General features: G+C 37.8%; 6 protein-coding genes across 7 annotated transcripts; 3 read left to right on the forward strand and 3 right to left on the reverse strand.

Annotated features, from left to right (window-relative positions):
- Positions 1-897: 897 nt before the first annotated feature.
- On the reverse strand, positions 898-2849 carry LOC110852017 (glycine receptor subunit alpha-2). The gene is made up of 2 exons (XM_022099973.2): positions 2181-2849; positions 898-2058 (listed from the first exon to the last, which is right to left on the reverse strand). Exons 1-2 carry the CDS (start codon positions 2686-2688, stop codon positions 1070-1072), a joined length of 1497 nt encoding a protein of 498 aa, XP_021955665.1. The 5' UTR covers positions 2689-2849; the 3' UTR covers positions 898-1069.
- A 514-nt stretch (positions 2850-3363) lies between these two features.
- On the forward strand, positions 3364-5788 carry LOC110852094 (zinc finger E-box-binding homeobox 1). Its single transcript, XM_022100072.2, has 7 exons — positions 3364-3831; positions 3919-4011; positions 4088-4180; positions 4255-4443; positions 4514-4833; positions 4909-4944; positions 5025-5788. Exons 1-7 carry the CDS (start codon positions 3720-3722, stop codon positions 5427-5429), a joined length of 1248 nt encoding a protein of 415 aa, XP_021955764.1. The 5' UTR covers positions 3364-3719; the 3' UTR covers positions 5430-5788.
- A 406-nt stretch (positions 5789-6194) lies between these two features.
- On the forward strand, positions 6195-9039 carry LOC110851975 (sal-like protein 1). 2 transcript variants are annotated; one of them, XM_022099924.2, is made up of 7 exons: positions 6195-6635; positions 6750-6875; positions 7016-7159; positions 7244-7528; positions 7608-7784; positions 7893-8238; positions 8324-9039. In XM_022099924.2, the coding sequence occupies exons 2-7, from the start codon at positions 6755-6757 to the stop codon at positions 8508-8510; spliced, it is 1260 nt and encodes a 419-aa protein (XP_021955616.1). In that variant the 5' UTR covers positions 6195-6635; positions 6750-6754; the 3' UTR covers positions 8511-9039. The 2 variants fall into 2 exon arrangements, with proteins under 2 accessions (XP_021955616.1, XP_035709526.1); XM_035853633.1 differs by having other exon boundaries at positions 6753-6875.
- Positions 8773-10981, reverse strand: LOC110851976 (zinc finger protein 271). Its single transcript, XM_022099925.2, has 6 exons — positions 10517-10981; positions 10215-10439; positions 9789-10126; positions 9644-9717; positions 9432-9529; positions 8773-9333 (listed from the first exon to the last, which is right to left on the reverse strand). The coding sequence occupies exons 1-6, from the start codon at positions 10632-10634 to the stop codon at positions 9083-9085; spliced, it is 1104 nt and encodes a 367-aa protein (XP_021955617.1). The 5' UTR covers positions 10635-10981; the 3' UTR covers positions 8773-9082.
- A 777-nt stretch (positions 10982-11758) lies between these two features.
- On the forward strand, positions 11759-13190 carry LOC110851766 (S-formylglutathione hydrolase). Its single transcript, XM_022099660.2, has 5 exons — positions 11759-12126; positions 12192-12239; positions 12320-12458; positions 12527-12752; positions 12861-13190. The coding sequence occupies exons 1-5, from the start codon at positions 11868-11870 to the stop codon at positions 13086-13088; spliced, it is 900 nt and encodes a 299-aa protein (XP_021955352.1). The 5' UTR covers positions 11759-11867; the 3' UTR covers positions 13089-13190.
- A 917-nt stretch (positions 13191-14107) lies between these two features.
- Positions 14108-15204, reverse strand: LOC118436190. Its single transcript, XM_035853714.1, has 3 exons — positions 14635-15204; positions 14439-14543; positions 14108-14376 (listed from the first exon to the last, which is right to left on the reverse strand). The coding sequence occupies exons 1-3, from the start codon at positions 15202-15204 to the stop codon at positions 14200-14202; spliced, it is 852 nt and encodes a 283-aa protein (XP_035709607.1). The 3' UTR covers positions 14108-14199.
- Positions 15205-17620: the final 2416 nt, after the last annotated feature.

A 17620-nucleotide genomic window follows, 5' to 3' on the forward strand; every position in this document is an offset into this window, starting at 1 on the left:
AACTCTATACGTTTCCCTCTAACTGACACAATACCATTGTCACATTATTAAATATGGAATGTTTCTATCCTGACCATAGAGTCAGTAATGTAACCCTGACTCATCATGTCACCATCAACTGACTTGAACCTACATACATACATGAAGCTGAAACTCAATTATAAATTCGGAATGATGACAATGCAACTTATGCACGCTTGACTTGCTTCGATCTCAAATCTGAGATAAATTTACTCTGCATATTTTAAATGAAAATTTAGTAATAGGGAGCTCTACATATGTAGATTAGATTTATGATAATCCGTAGCTTTTGTTAGCCAAAGTTTTTCCAGAAAATACATTGCAAAAATTGTCGTCCACGACTAGTAACGAACACATTTGGACATGGTTAAACTTTAAAATGCCCGAAATTAATGCGTGCAGATGTGCAGATGTTGCATGTTTCGTTCCATATTTCAAGGAAAGATCATGAGTAATACTCTCGAATTAATAATTTATTAATCACGAGTCACCGAGTTCTTCGCAATGATAAGTATGATTTCGATTTAAAACGTACATTGGGCATCAACTGTTGCTGCATTTGATACACTCTAATTGAAAAACACAGGGGTGCAATTCCCATAAATATAGCAAATTAAAAAAAATACTTCATAAATACTGTACGTATGTATGCATATGCAATGCACAATTCAAAGATACTTTTCATGTAAATTAAATAATTAGCACAATTATTCAACAGTAGTATGAAAAACTACTTGGCATCATTTACATAGACATGCACCGATTCGTACATATAGTTGCATGTCTGACTAGTTTCAATTTAACCTTGAAAGTATTTTGTGTTAATGGCAGAGTGAATGGTCCGGAAACTGATGGGCAAAATAATGGGCAAAATGGTTATAATATGTGTATGCTTGAGAATTTTATGTACACGCAATATAAGTTTGTAAATGATAACATAAAAGTACAAAGCGCCGGTTAGAGAAGTACATACATGTACACATGTAATGGCAATTAGGAGTTGTAGAATTATTTCTAATAATTCTGGAATTTTCAGATATTTTGTTTTTCACAGTGAGTAGTACATTTCTTTGTCACCTCTCAACTGATAGTAGTCAGAACTGATGAGCAGACCTGGCCAGTAGGCTAGATTAAAGGCTAGAAATAGCAGCGGCATAATTCTCGGGGTATATTTTTCAAATTTGCAGGCGAGTATGAAGTACTTGGTGGGCTTCTTCTTCTCACCCCCACTGTCGGAGGGGGGCAACGGACTGGCCGGAGTCATGGGTCGCGACATCAGCAAGGGCACGGTGGCAGGATTCCCATCACCATTGTTGCTAAAATCCAAGGCGGAAAAGTTGCTTCTTTTCGTCACGAGTTGTGGACTTGGTTCGGTTGACACTGACCTCGCCCTGACGTCCATTATCACTCCTCCCGAGTCAGACTTGGTGCCTGATGATGGGACCAAAACCACGACGGGCTCCTTCTTCTCTTTGACAGTCATGCTCCTCAATTTGAGAACCGCTGTGTATTCAATGATAACGGTAAAGACGAATACCACACAGGTCAGCATCCATAGATCCAAGGCCTTCAAATAGCTTGTAGAGGGCATGTTCTGCCGCACGGATGAAAACATGGCGGAGAGTGTGAGAAGAGTGGTCACACAAATTGCCATTCGACCCGGAGTGCTTTCTGGAGGAACGAGGAAGCTGAGCCAGGAGACGATGGTGAATAGCGCACTGGGGATGAATGTTTGAAAAATGTGGTAGCTCAACTTCCGGCGGAGGTAGAGCGTGAATCGTATGGCAGAGTAAGACGCCGACCTCGTGTCCTGAGTGTAATCCGGCTCAGTGTCCAATGCCACGTCGAAATTGTGAATATCGATGGGATACGCGAGCTCAGGACCTTTTCCACCTTTCCAGGAAATGGTGACATGTTTCGTCGAATAAGCATAGCTTTTGATGTCCAGATGACAACGCTGCGTGTCGGCGGGATAAAAATAGAAATCCATTCGGCAGCTCAAATTAATTATCATTCTTGCCGAGTATCGGAGCGATCCTATATATCAAAAAAATCATACTCACATATATTCTCCCAGTATCTATTATTCTTAACAAGCATAATAGTTGGTATTATATTTATTATTATGTATGTGCGTTGTACTATATTTATTATGGTACCATCCGGATAAAGTCGGAGTGATGCAGCCTTCGAAATCAGTGAGGGTTGGGCAACGCTCTTCATGTGATCCACAAATGCGTCTGGATGCCAAACTTGTGTTATAAGGGAAGGACTCAGAACAAGATACTCCTCGTCGTTGCCATTTCCGGTTAAATTTGCTAGTCGCGTGTCCCTCCAGTATATTTTGAGATTTGTCTCCAGACTGAGATCTCCTTGAAGTTCCTTAATGTCGAAGACGTTAAACAGGAGGAGAGAAAAGTAGATTGGGACGGCTTGTCCGTTGATGAGAGGTGGGGGCAGGTGCATGCTGTAATTCGTGGGCAGTCGAACTACAAAAGGCTTTTGTTCCCTGCGAATGTCTTCATCCTCGTCCCCAGTCACAGTCGACGCGGAACTCGTGTCACTGACCAAGTCATTCTTCCTGCTGGGGATATTTCCCGTGCTCCCAAATGCTCCACCCACTGAGGAAAATACACCGATAACAGCTATGTACAAAAATATATGCATTTTGATGTACAAGATGCACCAGCAGAGTTGTTTCTGACTTTAAGGTCTTCACCGTAATCAACAACTGACATAAATAAATCACATTTGTTTGAATTTATTCATGCATTTATTTGTTATGTGGCAGTGAGGATGGCATTCATGGCACAGTGCAAGATAAGGCGTCCTTTGCCCTTGATAATAATTACACATCTTGGTGGGAGCCGTGGGTGTAATGGATGTAACAAGTAGTTTGCATACTTAAATAAATTGACTGCTCTTTTACTATCTGACGGACTATATATAAAATAAACTTGTTTTTGCAGGAATAAATATTCGCATCATATTATCATCTCATCATATCAATGCTCGTGCTGGACAGGACTAAGCTAGCCTGTCCCCCACCCAAGGCTTCATTTTTTGCATCTGGACAAACTAGAAGATAATAAATGCTTGACAAAACGCATGGAGAAGAGGCCAGTTTTGGATGATATTACAGAGAGGATCATCATCAAGCTTCACAAAAAACTGTTTTCGCAATAATATCGCATCTCCCAAGTCAACAAGTCTAAATACCTGCATCAAAGCCATAATGCACAACTCATTAAAAGTGACGGATTATATATAACGGAATGAAATGAATGATGTTTCCTTATAGTGAGATTATCCATGGCCCATCCTATCCAGGCCCATGCATGAATAAATAAGACTGAGAAGTCAGAGTGGAGGAAAATTGTCATTTGTGTGACATGTTTATCCCTGATGATGAGTGCCAGGTTGATTTTTGTGGAGAAAGTGGTGGGAGAAAGTGGGAGAAAAAGTGCACTCGTCGTCATCTCGAGATGAGATTGGAGTCAGTCAGTGTTCATGGAAAAGCTGCTCATCATCGAGTCGGGTCGACTCGTTCGGCAGATGAGGGTCTGTGTGCTACAGGGAACAGGCAGGGTCCGCCAACTCCAACCCAGCAAACCCAAACCTAACAACAGAAAAACTTGTTTTCGTCACTCCTTATTCCTAGTAAAATAATTATCCTCTTTGGAATTGGGCCTTTCGACATGGATGAACGGGTCAAATTTTTGGAGGGCGAACTCACAAAGTTCGCAGAAGCCTTTGAAGAGCTGACTTACCATTATTCAACCATCCATAACTTTCTCCTCGCTCAGTTTGGTAATTAATTCAACTTATCCCTGGCTCCACTTATTGCTCAAGTATTGTTATTATTATTCTGAATAATATTGGTTCGATTTGGCCCAGGTGACAAGTTCAAGGACTTTGTGCTTGCGGAAAATGCTGAAAATGCATTTACTGAAATACAAAATCTTCGAATGGGTGGTGCTGTCAATAAAGGTTTGTCTAATATATTGATCTAACTACGAATAGTTAATAATTCATTTCTTTGACTTGGCTTTCTTTCATAAAATAGTTGAAGAGGATGACGATGAGAATAATGCAGAACAATTTGGACAAGATTATGAAGATGGAGTTGAATGTGCTACAGACATTCTGAAAATTCATGGCATGGAATTAATTTTACAAGATTATAAATGCTTTGATTTTGGCTTACGGTATTTTTATTTTATTTATTTTCAGTTGACGAAACTGAAGATGATGACGAGGAGGAATTTGGGGATGAAGAACAAGAAGAACCATCTCCTGTTCGTGTTACATTAGTCCATAAGAAACCAAATTCTCTGGTGAATGGAAATCGAGTTGGAGTTGTTCAGGGCAGTGCACAAATTATTCAAAGGGTTCAACAACTTCAGCAATCTCATCACAAGGGTACCGTATTTAAGACAAATTAGACAGTCCAGTTCATAATTGTTCTACGAATTTTTGCCTTTTTTATCAGTTCAACCTCGACAACAAGCAAATCCAGCAACTGGACTTAAATTTCTCCGTCCTCTTCCATTACTTCAACAGCGTCCAACCTCATCATCCCAATATCGTCAGACTTTTACAAATAATGGGGCAGGATGGCAAAAAACTCCCCCCACGCCCGTAATTAGACCAGTTATAGGAGGAAATCGTGGAAATGAAATCCTTTTAAGTAATGACAATGAAGATTTTAAGGCTGGGAAGTATTCAAAATTTTACAAAAAAATCAATGATGAACTGATTCAATGCAAAATGTGTCAGAAAATATTGAAAAGACGGGGCAAATTTATCCAAGTAACTCGAGATGATGATTTTTTAAGTATATATATATTTACATATAAAAGTACCCATTTTGTTTTTATTTTTCAGCATTTAAGAACACATACGGGAGAAAAACCATTTCAGGTAAAGTTAGGACCATTTCTTAAAAAAATAAGTTTATCTACGAAAAAATGAAACGTTTTTTCTCTTGTACGCCATTTTAGTGTGAATTTTGTCCAGCATCCTTCTCTCGAAAAGATAACATGAATGTCCATGTTGCTAAACATCACTCTCCAAATGGAAGCATTCTTGTTCAAACGTCGCCATCAAACCAGTATAATTACGCTTTATTGCCTGCTTCCAATAATAATAGCACTAAAAAATTTCTCCAAGGCTTTAAATGTCAAATCTGCGCCAAGCTATTTGCCAGTGAGACTATTTTCCAGTCGCATATGAAATTAGTCCACCACTCTGTTAGCCAACCAGACGATGATTACAATGAGGAGGATGAAGATGATGATGACGCCCAGAATGAGGGGGATGAAGAACAAATGGATGAGATGAACAACTATGCTGAAACAGATTATATTGGTGGCGAAGAAGAAAATGGAGAAGATGGCGATTTCTAATATAACAGAAGTTCAGAAATTTTTCACACAACTATTCATGCTCCTAGTAATTATTGCGCAAGTGTATATAGGTAGGTTAGTATGTTCCAGGTCCCTGTTATATTTTGTTCAGTAAAGTTTAGTTAACAATTTTACTTTTGTGAGGTGGCTTCTTTTATTGAGTGATAGGTTTTTTACAATCAAATAAATCTGGTCGTGTAGTCCTAGTAAGAAATAATAGGCAATAAATATCAACACCAAAGAAAATCAGAGCCATTACGTGTATTAAATATTAATAAGAACAACATGTAGCCTAATTTATTAATTTTACATTTTTACCTAATAAAAACGTTGCAATGCTTTCACGAAAATAAATTTCATGGAACTATTGAGGGACTGTGCATAAAGCAAGCGATCGAATGATTTTAGCACGTAAAGCATCCTATATCCTCCCGTGGAGATTTGAACATGGGGAATATAAATCACCCCCATAAAATAAGGTTGGGGTCAAAATCCATCACATACATTATGTACGGTCCCCCAAAAGAGGTTGCGTCCGAGCAAAGCAAAGAGAGCCCTTATTCTTATTATGAAATGATGTGTGCCGTAAAAAACTCATTGATTTCCTGCAGTTCCCATCCTTGCTTGACATGAAAAATAGGGATACCCTTCAGGGCTATGCTCCAGCAGATGTAGTCGCATGTATCCAGCGTGTACAACAAAGCGATATATTTTGTAAGCCGGTTTCTTATGCACGGGAGAGCATAATAAGAACCATCCTCTTGAGGCGGAGCGACGAGCCGAGTCCCGAGACAGGCTACGAGCAAGAGGAGGTCGCATAATCACCAAGTTTGTATTCACATTCACGGTCATCCGGCCCATGAGTTGTATAGGAGACGACAGGAAGTGTCCATAATAAGACAATAATTGATAAGGTGTTACAGTTGTGCTTATCAGTGTGTCAAGTGTGAGTGAGAGAGAGAGGAGGTCTGAGAGGAATAGTTTTTCAGACAGTAGGTGACCGTTTTAGACCGTGGGGGAAACGTGAGACCGACTTTGGAGACCGCTTCAAGAACTCCATTTTGCACGACCACTACTTCATGGTCATCGTCATTCGTCATCCACAAATCCCACAAATATTTCTAAATTAATTCATACATCAACGTTGTTTATTATTACTGCTTCCCTCAGTGTTGCATAATAATAATAAAACCACAACACGAAACGGTAAAGGATTATTCTATTCAGTCAGTTTCAATCTATCAAACAACCAATTTGCTGAAACGTTTTTAGTAACAACTTTTAAAAAATATTACATATTCTTTTCATACTTATTTCCAGAAGACATGGCAAAAATACATAACCGCATAAACAGTTTGGAAAACCAAGTGTCTGGATGTGTGGAAAACTTGGAAGTTTTCTCCATTCAGCTGACAGTGATGCAGGACTTTCTTCAGAAACAATTTGGTGAGTTATAGAAAAGTTTAGTGAAAGTTTAAATTATCATAATGAAGTTCTATTGCAATTCTATTGAAATTATATAACGTATTAATTTTGCACTTCTGTAATTGTGCATAAACAGCAATTAAAATTTTACAACTTCGTAGGTTCAAGATTTGTTGACTATGCCAGCAATCGAGGTGTGTATTTTGAAAAACCAATTCCTACTACCTCAAATAGATTGCTACCAAATCCATATTGTTCCTCCACAAAGACGGGGTCAGCGTCCACGATAGCGACAACTTCGCAAAGTATTTACAAAAATTAAATTGTGCATCTCGAATTTTATTTTATTTAAAAATTATTTGTTAATGTTTACTAAATTATTTTTCTAGGCTATGAACGTGAATTTTCAGTAGAATATACTAACGAAGTACAAGACACTTCGGACCCATTGGCATTCGTCGAAATTATTGACGACTCGGATGGATATCAATACAACCAAATTGGAGAGTACGATGCTAGTGAAGAATACGAATATGAAGGTGAAGAAGGTTATTATGACGAGATGAAAAATGAACAAGCTGATGGGAATGAAGAGTATTATGACGAGGAAGCCGTTGAATATGGCAATGGGAATGATGAAGATCACGATAATTCAGGTCTCGTAATTGTAAATTGTAAGTCAGAAATACGTTTCAATTTTTGGCATCCATATTTACACAAGTTGTAATATTCCTTCCCGTCTTCATTATTCAGGTATCAGTGAAAAGATTATTAAGAAGGAAATGGCTCCAGCTATTAGATTACCAAGTCCTCCTCCCATCACAGCGCGACCCCCTCCTGCCCGAACATACGTTAAATCAATGTCGGTCGCCCATCCGAAGACAGCAGGCGTAGAAACACACAAATTACGATTACCATCTAACTTTTTGGGTACTCAAATTGAATATTTATATATATATATATTTAGCAATAGGTTATTGTGCATACTTTTGTCCGTATAATATTTCATTGATATATTTTATTTCTATCTATTCATAGGGGGTCGTAAGCGCCCAGCTGCCTCGAATTCATTGGGAGAATCAAATTCTTCTCCACTATCAAAGATGCCCTATCTTCACCCTCAAGTAATTGCCCCACCGCAGCAGATAAATAATACGGATTCTCAACAAGATGATTATGACGACCTTCTTGGTCTCACTACTATTTCTACTGATGATGGAGGAGCATTAGATGGTATGCTGGATGTCAAAATGGAAAGGGTTGACCCGGAATGCAACGAAGATCTCCGAGAATACTATGATGTGCTCCCAGATAAGTCTGTTCAGTGCAAAATCTGCGACAAGGTCCTCAAAGCTGGATGGCACAAGTATGGTAGACACTACAGGTGAGCCTATCCTCTGTCTCGTCTTATACACAAGATATATATAAAAGACATCACCATTTATCTATTTTGTAATTGGTTTGTTTAGAACTCATACCGGCGAAAAGCCCTTCTCCTGCGCCCAGTGCGGAGAAAAGTTTGCTAGGAAAGACAACATGAATAACCACATCAAGTCAAAACATGAACAGAAGCGTCAACGACCCAGTTCAAATGAGAATATTTCTTCAACTGATGAATTCTCTCCAATGTATTATCTATCCTCAGAACTTTGCTAAACAGTTATGTTAAATTTTTGATATTAAATAATTGAGAGGTGTAAAGGCTGACCTGCCTTATTATGTTTCAAACAAAAATCCAGTAATCATAATTAAGTTTTTTTTATCAAGTTGCAAACAAAAATGGTCAGTTTTCTGTTTTTTGTTGTTGTTTCAAATCACATGGTACTTACTACTTACAGATCGATGGGGGTCACGTACGTAATAATAATTTAAATTAGACGTAGGATTGACGAAAAGTTTTTTCTTCCACTTGTTTTTGTATCATTATTATGACAGCCAATCAGGCACAGTGACTGCTTTATTCATAATATTCATAAATCTGACCAGCAGCAGAGGTACTATTTATTCCGTAAATTGTGTTTTTAAATATAAATAGTTAATTTTATAGCTGTAGAAAAGTTGTATTGATAAATAACAATTGTAATAATACTACTTAATATAGTTTGTCAACAGAGTAAACTACTTGTTTTTTATAAAATTATAAAACACAAAATAAATGGGAGCACGCTGCTGCTTGCAAATTAAATTCCGTCTTTTACGTAAGAACATTAATTGTTTCATGACTTTAATCATGCATAGGGCACTTCTTCTAATTCCACCTCAGCAAGAGTCACTTCAATCGCAGAAAAACTTGTTTCCGGGTCAGCTTGATTTTTTTTCGTTTTTTTCGCTTTGCTTGGTCTTGGTTTACTATCCGGAATTATATTGTGCACGGTTTTTAAATGCTTAGTTAAGGCTTGTTTACTGACAAATCGATCTTGGCAGATGTCACAGGAAATTTTCCTTTGTTCAATTCCAAAGGGGTCGTCGGATGAATGCTCTGTGAAATAAAATGAGAAAGCAAGTTATTTTTTATTATCTATACCCTGCAGGGTTTGATGCACATTCTAATCAAATAGGCCACAAGTTATTTCTTACGTTTCTCTTCATGCTGAGCTAGTCCCCTTTTTGATGCGAAAGACTTTCCACATTGATAGCAAATTAACTTTTCATGATAATGAATGGATTGCTGATGCCTACATATATAAATAACCATTGATATGATTAGCGATCTAAATAATTTAGGAAAAAATGAGAACTATTTGTATATTAATTAGCATATACATATGTGATTGTGGTTCTCATCTTACCTTAACAGGTTGTGAAGTTGAGAGCATTTGTACTGGCACTTATCACAGGCGAACGGCTTGTCCCCTGTGTGTATCTACAGATGATTTAAACAAACAACTACTTAGTCTAAAAAATTTTGAAGTGCTAACAAAAACAAATCCGTACTCTTTCGTGAATTGTTAACTCTTGTGGAGAACAAAACTTCTTCTCGCATGAAAAGCAGCCATGAATTAGGACTTTATCTCTCTGATGCATTCTCTGGATGTGTGTTCTTCGTGGTCTTTTCTGAGAAAATTTTTTGGGACAATGTGGACAGTCATATTTACGATCTGTATTGTGAACTTCTAAATGATTCCTTAAATTACGAGATGCTTGAGGTCCCAAAAATTCCTTGTGACACAATGAACATATGACGTTTCCGGCTTTATTCTTCTTAATGGGGACACCACATATTTTTCTTGTTCCGAGAGTTGGATTTCTTGATTTCAGTTTGGGTTTGGAGGCTGGAAAATATTATGAATTATAGTAACAACAAACGCATATCTAAAGATTGAATTTCAAACTATGTTTATGTGGATTATTTATTATTACCCTTGGGCTCTTTAGTGCCAGGTGTTGTATCGTTGCTGACAGTCTCATGGACACGCTTTTCAGCGACTTGTTCATCTACATCACATTTGAATTCATGATTTTGGATTAATATTGGAGGCTCGGCGAATACTTTTATATCATCAAGTTGTGCAGTATCCTGGTGGCAAATGGGTGTGGTTGCAGAGATTTCGTTCTTATCACTAAGAAAAACGTCAAATTCCCTTCCTGGTAAAAAGAGAGACATGAAGTCATAATGATCAACCACGAAGAATGTTCATCGATTCTTAGTAAGAATTTCTTACCAAACTTGAGTTGGAGAAATTTCTGAAGAATGTCAAGTTGTTTAGCAAGACTGGAAATGGTATCTTTCAACCTGGCGACATCAGCATCATCTCCGTCCGTTACAATGGTTGGTGTCATGGTCTTATTTTTTCGTAGGCTTTCAACACTTAAAAACACTTAAAAATCTAACTCGAACATCAGATTTCAAGGCAATGTGCTCACTGATGGGAAAAATTCTTTCAGTCGAATAATTCTGGGAAATGTGACACAGTGTCACTGACACTGCATCTTCTACATGTGTTTGTGTACTCACTCCTTAAAAAGAGTGGTGCGGTGCGGTGTGCTGTGTGCAGCACAAATAATTTTGCATTACTTTTCGTCAACGAACATTATTTATAATATTTGTAAATTACAAGTTGTAATTTACAACTCGAGTCATTAATATTCCAACAATCGGGCGTAGTCAGTAAGTTCGTGAATTCAAATTCAAGCATATTTAATCAATATAATAAATAAATAAAATTAATTATAACCCATCTTTTTTTTAATTTTAGTTAAGTATTTTTTAATTGATTCCCACAGGACAATCAAACAACCCATGAGAATCTGAATACCAATCCCTCTATGGATTCGGACTGTGTGATCTTTGCAAATGCGCAACTTCCGGCTAAAGTCAACTTTATGAGGAGGTATAATAAATTAAATGCATTTCAATTTATTAATTGGTTTCTTCATCGCTCCTGCAACCAGTTAAAATGTTCATTTTATACTAGAAGTTTAAAATGTTCTCTTATTTGCAGACTGATGTCGGAGGATAAGGGGCTGCCGTGGAGTGGCAGCTATCGAGAGAGAGATGTCCCATAAAAGAATTGGTCACAGAATGGTGCATACTCTATCAAACCATGGCTGAATGTTATTACTATATTTCGTTATTTATATGCCTCCATTCTAGTTTTTAAGCGCCACAAATTTCGTAAATACTTTATGTATATTTATAAACACTTTTTTATCATCGAGATTCTCGACTCGAGATACTCGAGAATGAGAATCTAAATGTGAAATGTTCCAAATTGCGTGATAGATTTGCTGTCAAATAAACTCTGTGAGCCATTGTACATTAATCAATTCTGTTCGTTTTTAGTTATTCACAAGTTGGTGAATTAAATTAATGATTCATGTCATTTACTACTATATACAGATTACGGCATATATTTAGCATAACGTGCATATTGCATTCATTGGTGGTAACCTACGGCGGGGTCCATCAACCATCTATCAGATCAGTTCTTTGATCTTTCACTTCTTTCCCAATCCATCTTGTGAAAAAATATATTTCCAAACCACTGCTCAGAAATTGGTTCCCTGTTTAAAATGGCACTTGAACTCATTTCTTCTGCAAAGTGCTACAATGGGGTGCAAAAAGTGTATAAGCACGTGAGTTCGGAAGTTGGGTGTTCCATGAACTTTTCGCTGTACGAGCCCTCGTCCTCTACCCCAGGGGAGACGTTTCCTGTCCTCTTTTATCTCTCCGGGCTCACCTGCACCGAGCAAAACTTTATCCAAAAATCAGGCTTCCAAAAGTATGCTTCCGAACATCGACTCATTGTCGTTGGACCTGACACCAGTCCAAGTCAGTCGTATAAAATCAATCATGCTATAATAAGTATATTTACGTCTGTTTAAAATATTTGATAGGAGGTTGCAACTTGCCTGGTGAGAAGGATGCGTGGGACTTTGGCGAAGGTAGGCCTACTAAAAATAAGCTCAATTTAGTAGGACCATCGTAGCGAAATAGCGAAAAGGTTGAATAATTTATATTGTAGGTGCCAGTGCTTATGTTGACGCTGTCAAGGAACCTTGGTCCAAACATTATCGAATGTACTCGTATGTAACGAAAGAGCTTCCTAAACTTGTCAGCGACAACTTTCCAACTTCCGGAAAATTTGGGATTTTTGGACACAGGTTTGTACCTATCCATGTGTGCTAACAAGTATCGAATTCTTTGGAATAATAATCTTATGGAAAAACAGCATGGGGGGACATGGTGCTATAGTATGTGCCTTGAGAAATCCTCACTTGTTTCTCTCAATTTCTGCCTTTGCTCCCATTACGAACCCTTCAATTACCAGTTGGGCCAAGGATAAAGTCTTTAAAAACTATCTTGGAGAGGAGAACAAGGAACTCTGGGCGTCCTATGATTCTTGTGAACTAATCAAGGGTTACACAGGCCCACCCCGTGACATTTTGGTGGATCAGGTAAAAACGATACTATAATACTATACGCACTCTATAGTTATCTAAGTTAAAATGAATTCATTCAATGGATTACTTTACGTTATTATTTTATTTACTTCGTTTATACAGGGCGATAGCGACGAGTTTCTGCTCCAAATTCTACATCCAGAAAACCTTATCGCTGCGGCCGGACAAAGTCCGCATCATGTAAAATTGACCTTACGAATGCAGCCAGGATATAATCATTCCTACTTCTTTGTGCAATCTTTCATTGGAGATCATATTGCACATCACGCTAAAATCCTGTGTCCTGCTAAATACCAGGACAAACCGAAAAATACTCCACATGAAAAATAATTAAATTCATTATTCTATGCCATTAATTCTTTCGAATTTATAATTGTCTTGAAATTTGAGCAATAAACAACATGCCTGCTGAACTGCAATCCAAAACAGAAATATCATGTGCTATCATCATCATTTCCTTAAAATTGCGTGCATTTGGCATGGCTTGGTATGTTAAATATCTACAGGTCCTGTTGTTAAAATTCAAATTCTCAATGCACTAAAATATCTGCCCATACATCTGTTTGCTAAAGAAGAGTTCATCCAGCTTTGAAAATAGTTTAGCGTCAAACTAAATGCGTGTGAATTTGATTTCAGTTGGGAACGTGGAGCGCCCAGGACGACGTGGGCTCAGCATTGGTGTTAATAGGCTGACAGACGGACAGACGGACGGGTTCAATAAGCCGATCCGTTTCTAAATTTTTAAAATAATTTTTGTAATCGCCTGCCGGTTTTAGCACTAGCAAGGCGGCCTAATTACCATAAAAAGTAAGGAGGGATTTTCGGAATACGTCTTTTGTCGTTTTTAGCCAAAGTCAGCGCTTATTTAAATGTTGGTCCGCCGAGATATGATGTGACAGAAAAACGGGACGATTTTTCAAATCTTTGCCTTCTTTCTACGAAACAAATATTACATTCCAGCCACAGAAATAGTCAAGTAGCGGAGGTAAAGTACTGAGGATGAGAATTATGCATGGGATATTTGTTATCGATATGGATGTATGTATCACTTGCAAAATGCCAAAATTTGGTAGTTGGACGTGACCTCATGTACAAGGTTATCAGGCTGTCAGGAGTATGACCAGGTTTTGTAACGCTTTTGACCACGTCAGCTATAAGGAACTCGTCCTTGCCTTAAAAATTAGATGTAACTACAGAACGCAGAGGTTTATCCGTTCGAGCGTTATTGGCTGGTGTACTAAATACATAATTATACTTAGCTTGAACGTAAACAGTTTTGTAAATTCTAAATTAATTTAAAATAATAAACCAATAATTTATTAATAAACATTAGTAACATTTTTGTGATCCTCATGTATGCCATACAAAAACAAGGGAAGAACTACATTTAACAGTCGATAGAAATTCACAACAGTTTCACCGTAATACTTTAATTATTGAACTACTTAATCTTTTTATTATTCTTGACTTTCTGACTCTTTGCGAGACCCTTGACACTGGCCTTGTGATTGTTCCAGAATAGCTGTAAAGCATCATACTTGTTAGAGTGCCTCTTCCACATTGTGTAGGGGGCCAGAACCGTGGGGATCGTCATGAGCAGAAACAATATTAGGTCAATCTATATAGATAGATGTACAGTGTAACAATCAGAACTCGATGACTTCATTTACAATTTCATACCATTTTAGATTTCATCGACCTGAATCGTCGCTGAGCCTCAAGTTGTGGTAGAAATTTGACTTCTTTATGGCTTAAGCTTGACCATCCAACTATTTCTGGGGTTCCCTGTAGATACATGCACATTATAGGATTGTCAGCAGTCACTTCAAAGTTACTAAATATTTATAACCAATAACAAATAAGTATTTAAGCAAACCTCATCGCCGCTGAGTTTCTCATACGTGATTTTGGCCTCTTGAAATCGGTAGCGTCTGTCAGCAAATTTGGAAGCCACAGGCAACACGACCAACTCCCAGGTAAAGTTCTTTCCAGGCCCAATTGTTGGGGGCAATTGTTTGAATCTTCCATCTTCGCCAATCAAACCAGCTGCTTCGTGATCATCCTTCTGTTTGCCTTCTCCGACCGTTCCATTCGACTTTTCCAAGACCGCAATGAACTTTCCATCCACCTCAAAATCAATGTCGTATACAGCCAAATTCACAGCGGGAGCGTCACCAATGTTGAATATTTGATATTTCACGACCAATTCCCAACCAATTGCAAAAACATCGATGATCTTTGTGGCAAGACTTTTAGTGAACAATAGATTCGGTCGGGGGACACCTTGATTTTGTTCCACGACGACGCGATCCGATTTTCCAACACGATGACGAAGCGATCCAAATTTCGACACACCTTGAGCTGAAGGAACAATGATCAGCAACAAAGCAAACGTCGTGGGGAAGAAGAGGAATAATCCCCCAGAAAATACTGTAGGGAGCAACATTTTCTTTGCCTGGTGAAAAGCGATAGGCAGACAATACTAATTGCGATGGTGTGTGAGCAGCGGACTTGATGAGGAAATCGGAGAAAATGGAAAAGAGAGTGAGCGGGGTCAAGGCTCTCGAGATGGTGAGGTCATTCGTTGGCTGGGCTTCAGCGTCGACAAAAGTCCTCGTCACCCGACATCGTCACCATGTCATGATTGCCGTATATGGTCAAGCTATGAAAGATATTTTTTAATAAATGGCTAAACGACTGCAAAGCAGTAATGATGATGTGCATATGTATGCAGCATAATTGTAATGTGAAATGGAACAATGGGTAATCCTGGAATTATGTATATTGGAAAAGTACAGTCTGTAAATAAACATCTTCATAACCTTAATTTTTAGCCCGAACGAGGGCTTATGTAATTGTCATGTCCGTCTGTCTGTCTGTCTTTCGATAACTCTCGAACGAGTTGACCGATTGACTTGAAATTTTTACCATATGCGTATTGGACAAAGTTAGGAAACGAGTTCGAAGATGGGCCAAATCGGTCAAGCGGTTGACCGGTGGGGGTCATCGGAGTGGGTGGGGTATTATGCACCAAAATTTCAAAATTGTCGTAGAAAGCTGAAATTTGGTACAGATGTTGCTAATGGCCCTTAATAGATAATAGCACCTATAGTGCAGACTTGATATAGCCCGAGTCAGGCCAAGTTGTGATTATCACTCAATCCGACTTTTTGCATGACATTTTATCGTAAATACATTTCAAAAAATTTAAAAATTTAGATTGATTTTTCCAATTTAAATTCACATTCTTCTCTTCGTAACAATTGGCAGGCTATTTAGCAAATTTCATACGAGGATTTCAAAAAATCGGTATGGGTCGCCCAATAAGGTCCTCCAGATGAAATTTTTTTCTTATTTTACTTCATATTGTTCCACTAGGAGCTATTACCAACTTTATCAAAATTCAACTCGATTTGAAGAATTTGAAAAATTGGTATAGGTCACCCCATAGGGTCTGTTCAGGTGAAAATGGGTTGAATTTCAATTCATATTCTTCCATTAGTACCCATTGAGAACCTATGTACCAAATTTCAGCTCGATTGGATAAGTTTTAAAAATCGGTATGGGTCACCCCCTCGGGTCCTTCCAGATGAAAATTTTTGAAATTTTACTTTGTATTCCTTCATTATAAACCATTAGCAACCTCTGTACCAAATTTCAGCTTTCTATTCCAGTTTTGAAATTTTGGTGCATAATACCCCATCCGCTCCGATGACCCCCACCAGTCAATCACTTGACCGATTGCGCCCATCTTCGAACTGAACTCCTCATTTGACCCATACTACATATGTGCAAAATTTCAAGTCGATCGGATTTGTTTTACGGCAGTTATCGCAAGACAGACAAACGGACATGACGGGTACGTAAGCCCTGACTCGGGCTAAAAATGACTTATGGCTCCTAATTGAAGAATATATGTAGGAATTAGTAAAAATATATTGGGTGACCCCCACCGATTTTCAAAAATTAACATAAAAAGCTGAAATTTGGACCAGAAATTCTTACTGCTTTTTCATGAAATAATATGAAGTTAAATATGAACAAAAATTAATCAGAAGGGGTATAGAGACGACCTCCACTGGGAAGTAGTCAAAGGGAAGGGATGGTAAATATTTTTTAAATTTGGAACCTAGTCATACGAAGGATTGATGTAAGAATTAGTGCAAAATAGTAGCACATAATTTTATAGAAAACTACTAATAAATATGGGTTTACAATCCCTGGTTCGGGCTAAGCAAAGCTGTACTGATAGGTTATTATAAATCTGTTTCATGCAGAACTGTATGTAATACCTATTAAAATATGCTAATATTGAAAATATTTGCTCATTAAGTGCGATGCTTACCCTTGGGGTAAGGGTATGGTTGTGTCGACAGGGAGACCTACTATCGTTAATAGTTGAGTCATGTCTGACGTTTTAATTAGCGACCCATCCTGCTGTTTGAAATTTTATGTCTCATATTGCCAAATGTGCATAATTAATAAAGAATAATTTCAAATGAAGTAAATAATGCGAGGAATCCCGCATTTCTAAATTGTTGTTTTAATTGCAGCATGATTGCAATTGCGTGATTTGGGATTATAAAAATTTTACAGATAACTCTAATTTCATTATCCAGTTTTTTTTTGCATACATATCAACAATCCACACAACAATGCAAATATTCATTGCATGGTATTAAGGAATCAAATAGTACATAAAATTCCCTGAAATACCAATATTAATCTATAGTTTATGTATGTTCATCGCATTGCACAATTCTTTAGACATGGACAAAATGCACGCAAGCAAAATGTCATCGGCTGGATAAAGGCCGACGTCAATTGTGTTCATTTTATGTTGCTCCTTATATCTCCTAATA

The sequence above is a fragment of the Folsomia candida genome, unplaced genomic scaffold (assembly GCF_002217175.1).
Source record: "Folsomia candida strain VU population unplaced genomic scaffold, ASM221717v1 Fcan01_Sc007, whole genome shotgun sequence".
NCBI lineage: Eukaryota > Metazoa > Arthropoda > Collembola > Entomobryomorpha > Isotomidae > Folsomia > Folsomia candida.